Source organism: Alosa pseudoharengus, unplaced genomic scaffold (assembly GCF_046254945.1).
Source record: "Alosa pseudoharengus isolate Yale_2024_CS ecotype anadromous, Long Island Sound unplaced genomic scaffold, YU_APseudo_1.1 YU_APseudo_1.1_scf_10, whole genome shotgun sequence".
In the NCBI taxonomy this organism is placed as follows: domain Eukaryota; kingdom Metazoa; phylum Chordata; class Actinopteri; order Clupeiformes; family Clupeidae; genus Alosa; species Alosa pseudoharengus.
Window position 1 is genome coordinate 36864418 of NW_027468565.1, and position 5000 is coordinate 36869417.

Below are 5000 nucleotides of genomic sequence, written 5' to 3' on the forward strand. Positions count from 1 at the left end.
CAGTACCTCAATTAAGGGATTATTCTTTGTCTGAGACAAGTTTATACAGCTCTTTCTGACGAACCCTTTGTGTATCAGTTGGTGCTGTTAGCATGTCAGAGCCCTTTGCACTCCTCACATGACATCTAATCTCCTCTTTCCTGAGTGCATTGTCACAGTATGAAACATCACCATGGTTCAGTTGTGCTATCTGGAGCTGGTAACAGAGCTGGTGAATTCTCATTGTGATATTGTATTGTGTCTTGTGAAATAACAGTTCACTCCAGAGCAAGTAGCAGAGCGGGACATCCGGCTGCTCAGAATTAAAAAGGTAATCACTCTGCTGCTAAATGTTTTCATCATTACCGGTATTTATATATTCATTGGTAAAACAGGTACACTGACATGACGGAGCGGGAGGTCGTTTTTTTTTTTTAATGACCACAAGTGCTTTGAAACAGTTGTGGGGGAACAAAATAGTCACTTTTTAAAAAAGATTTGTGCATCTTTTGCCCTTTCTTTGCACAGGATGGGCAACTAGACGTAGCGGTGGAGGGAGGGGTTGAGTCCCCTCTTGGGAAGCTTGTGGTGTCAGCCGTCTATGATGGTGGTGCCGCAGACAAACATGGTGAGCTCATTTAACAAGTCTCAGCATAGCTATTCAGACCTTATGTGTTATGTCTAATCCCAAACAGGTGCTGCTGTTGAGCAGTGTTGTGGCATTCAGAGCAATCTAGGGAAACACACATTCCGTAAAGCCCAAAGCTTGCTGTGAAAAAAACAGTCCCTGAATGGCTGTGTGCTATTTTGAATTAGTGTATGTGCATCAGTTTTGACATTGTTATATGTGTGTGTGTGTGTGTGTGTGTGTGTGTGTGTGTGTGTGTGTCTGTGCATGTGTGTGTGTGTGTTTGTGTGTGTGTGTGTGTGTGTGTGTGTGTGTGTGTCTAGGTGGGATTGCAATAGGTGATGAGGTGATGGCAGTGAATGGGAAAATCCTGACTGACGTCACCCTCACTGAGGGACAGAACTCCCTGGAAAGGGCCTGGAAAAGTGGAGGGGTAAGGAGCTCGTCCAACCCACTCATTCAGTCACTCCTGCCTACAGTCGGAGTGGGGGGGGGAACGGGGAGGAACGCAGTTCCGCCACCTCAGATAAATGAATAATAAATATATTCTTTCATACCAACGATACCACGATGATATTGTTAAAATAAATGATGAGTTAATTTTCCGCGTGTACAGAGGTGATCAAGAAGCTAGCAATTCTTGTCCAAAATGTATTGCTACACCACAATACTCAATATGTTGTCCAACGGTGAGTAATTTTCCCCCGTTGCACCGACACTGGATTTTAGGGTTTCCCACCTGCCAAATCCCACTTTAACCACTGCCTACAGACGCAGAGCCGATATGCTAACATGTGACCTCCCAAATCAGCCTCAGTGCAAAAATATAGTCTATGTATTGTGCTGTATTCCATCATATTGTACTGTCCATTATTTCACACTTGTGTTCTTTGTTGACCCCAAGTCACTACAGCAGTTATTTATAGTGAGCAAGACGTTCTGGATCTCACACACATTCCCTTAACAAAGAAAATGTCCAAAAATGTGTTTGCTCTCAATACTAATGATTGTACATTTTGCCAATGCATGAATGTCGATGTGTTTCTCAGGACTGGATTGATCTGGTCATAGCAGTGTCCCCACCAAAGGACTATGAGGATGAAGTGTACGTACTCCCACCACACAGTTCATCTATCTCCTGTGCATCTCCCCTCTGCCTCTCCTTTGTCTCTTTGTAATCAATCCATAGCTAGATGTTCATAATCAAATCCAAACCATCCGTCCTGTGTAATCATATTGGATGTGTGAGATTAAAGCGCTTCCTTCAGTGGATTAAACCAACTGTAATTAAAATCCATTAGTTAAAGCACTTATCGGGCCTGAGTTTGAGAATGAAATCTCGGATCGAAATCTGAACAGGTGGACATAGGAAGATCGATCTTGTGTCTATGTACTGGCAGTTTGATGTTTATAGCCTAATGCTACCATGCGAGCTGACCATACGTTAAAATACTGTTACTATAAACAACCTGCAGGTAGGCATTGCTTTGAAATAATTAAACTACAGTAATGTAGCCTATTTATGCACGTTGTAGCCTATGTTTCATGACATAGGCTACAACCCATATAATGAGTCCCAATACTCTCCGGGGCAAGCATCCAACATCTAACATTTTCCAAGTTTACTGTACTTAGTGGGAAAGAGTGGACATACCGAGATTGAATAGTTCGAAGAGAAGAGATGTTCAAAGAGAGGTTGTGACCACCTGCTTTGCATTTGGCTTCAATACACTTCGAAGTTGTTCCATTTTGTAGCAATACAGTGAGTTCTCCAGCCACACTTGGACCTTTGGTAAGGTATTCATTTGCATATTACTAGATATATCACGGGGTGTCCCAGATAGGCATCACCGGGATGGGGGGGGACTGATACTTATAAAACAGGAGCAGCAGGGAGCAGTACAGTACATAATAAGATCATGTACAGTATGTGAGATTGTGAGCTCATGACAGAGGCACTATATCTTTCTGCATTGTGTGCACTGAAGAAAACAGAGCTTTGGAGAATGCGTTGACATGTGTCATCTAATTAGATTACTAATTTGTGAATAGAAACAACAAGAAAAAAGAGAAAAAAGCAGAGAGGTTTATTTAATTAATGGAAAACACTCATTTATTGCTTTTTGCGCATGTTATTTAAATCAGACAAATTGCAAATTAGTTACAAATTTCCACACTCAAAACTCTTTCAATTGATTTAACCTTTTAACTCGAGTTAACTTGACTCATTATGCAGGTTTGCTCTTCCTTGCTCATACAGAAATCTGTGTGGATAAATTCCACTCTTCCGATAAAGTGGATTGATATTTCTTTGCGAGATGAGTAAATTACAGTGGTAGATTGAGACAGGTGCATTCAAATGTTCACATTTTATTTATCGCCCGGGCATTACCTAACCCGATCGGAGTAAAAATTCATTTCTGCCAGGATATTTTCGCTCTCAAACTCGGGCCCCTAGTGTTTGTTTGATCAATGAGCTTGTTGTTGTCCTTGTGTGCCTGTTGTGAAGACTGAACCTGTCGTCTGTATGTTCAGCCCTACGACAGCATCAGTCAGTGCCCCTGCAAACAGACAGTTTACCGTGGGCAGTGCAACTCTGTACAGACACGGCTACCGATCCCGGCCGTAGCTGCCCCCGGGCCCTGAGGCCTCCGGCGAGGCCGGGCCTGCCCATCTCCTCCCCAGGGTAACTCCCTCTCTGGCCTGGGCGGCAGCCTCCAGAGTCTCTGGGGGCCACAGCCTGTGTGTGTGCCTCATTCGTTTGCATGGGCCCCATCTCTGCTCAATCTCAGTCTCAATCTGGCACTTCTGCCTATCACAGATTACAGCTCTCAAACCTTCCATTTTAAGGAATCTGGCAGTAGATTACCTCCTCTGTATGTATGTATAATCATAGTCAGCTACAGTAGTTTGCTAACATAGTGATGAGTGAGCCCCTATTAAGTGTCAGTCTCAGTTCCCTCTAAAATTGATTGATGTGAAGTTTTTTTAGTTTGATTGCTGTTAATTAAAACTCAGCCAGGATTTAGGTCTAAATCTCTGTAAGTCTGAATCTCTACTCGCTGCTGTGTGTTATAGTCATGGTAAATTAAGACATGAGCTTTGAAATACTGTATGTAGGCCTTCTACAACTACATTATTTGTGTAGGCTTCTGGCACTACTCAAGTCGTATTTGTGAAGACCTCATCATTTGTTTCAGCCTTAGCAGGTTGAAATCTCAGCAGTTGTTCTGATCGATGTTGTTTAAAGGGTCTGTGTCATACAGAAAGATTATTTTCACATTCATTCACAGCATGTTGTCCTTTCCACATAATATGACACCCATTGGCAGGTTAGGCTGATTTAAATTGGAGCTGTCAAGGAGGATTGGAGGGTAGAAAAGAAGACCTTTTTCTGGCCTCATAACGTGCAGAATTATGTGAAATGAATTGTTTGAATTCACAACATGCTGTTCTGCCACTGTGCTTCTTTGGCCTCATTATTTCACACTTTCAGATCTTCCCTCGATTGATATGCATATATATTTGGAGGGAAACGTAAGGCATGCTCTTGGGTGAAACATCTTATCTGTCCTTGTACTGGGCATTGATTTAGCTGTGCTTTTTGTTTTGTTACAGGACCTTCTTCTAGGAGTCAGCTCACTCACTCGGTCGCTCACTTTCTTTGGAAGAACAGACTGCTCTCAGCGAGGGGGCCTGCCCAGGAAGTTGGACCTTCTCCACTATCATCACCCCCATCTTTTATCACTGCAACACAGCATGATCCAGCTGCTTCTAACAATAAAATAAGCCCATGCAAATTGTATTTACAGAAACACATGACATCCATGCAAAAAAAAAATGCTAAACTTGCACTTTAGCTGTTATCTATTAATGCAAATTACAAGGATATGTACTTTTAGGGTACATATACATATATGATCATGAAAATACTTCATTCCTGAGTCATGCAAACAATGCACTTTTCAACAATAAATGTGTTTTTTGCAGTTGAGGTCCACTGCATTGGTTATTGGCCTTGCCCTTTACAGTTTTTTACAATTGTTTACACACTTTTTCAAAACTCTGTGTCTATTTTTCAAAACTCCACACACAAAACCCACAACTGGTCACACAAAATGCAAAATGCCTCAAATCTCCAGCAAAATGACACACAACATTCAAAATGTCAAAAACACATGTTTAAAGCAAACATTCGCCTCACATTACAAACACTTTTGTCATACAGTTTTTTTCAACTGCTTACACACTAAATCTTTACTTGTCACACAATTTTCTAAACATGTCCTCCAAACATCCTAACCCGACACCAAATCTGCAAAACCATACACTAATTCTCAGTGTTTGACTCAGTTTTCAATTGACTAAAACACATTTTGCAAAACACCACACA

At 41.7% G+C, this 5000-nt stretch overlaps 1 protein-coding gene across 1 annotated transcript in view; it reads left to right on the plus strand.

Annotated features, from left to right (window-relative positions):
• Window positions 1-4544, plus strand: part of ush1c (Usher syndrome 1C) — a 34925-nt gene extending 30381 nt beyond the window's left edge. The window contains exons 17-21 of the mRNA XM_076302408.1: window positions 257-310; window positions 508-607; window positions 931-1040; window positions 1657-1712; window positions 4226-4544. Of these exons, the coding sequence (XP_076158523.1) occupies window positions 257-310; window positions 508-607; window positions 931-1040; window positions 1657-1712; window positions 4226-4238 (333 nt within the window). The 3' untranslated portion in view covers window positions 4239-4544. The remainder of the gene's footprint in view (window positions 1-256; window positions 311-507; window positions 608-930; window positions 1041-1656; window positions 1713-4225) is intronic.
• The last annotated feature ends 456 nt before the right edge of the window (window positions 4545-5000 follow it).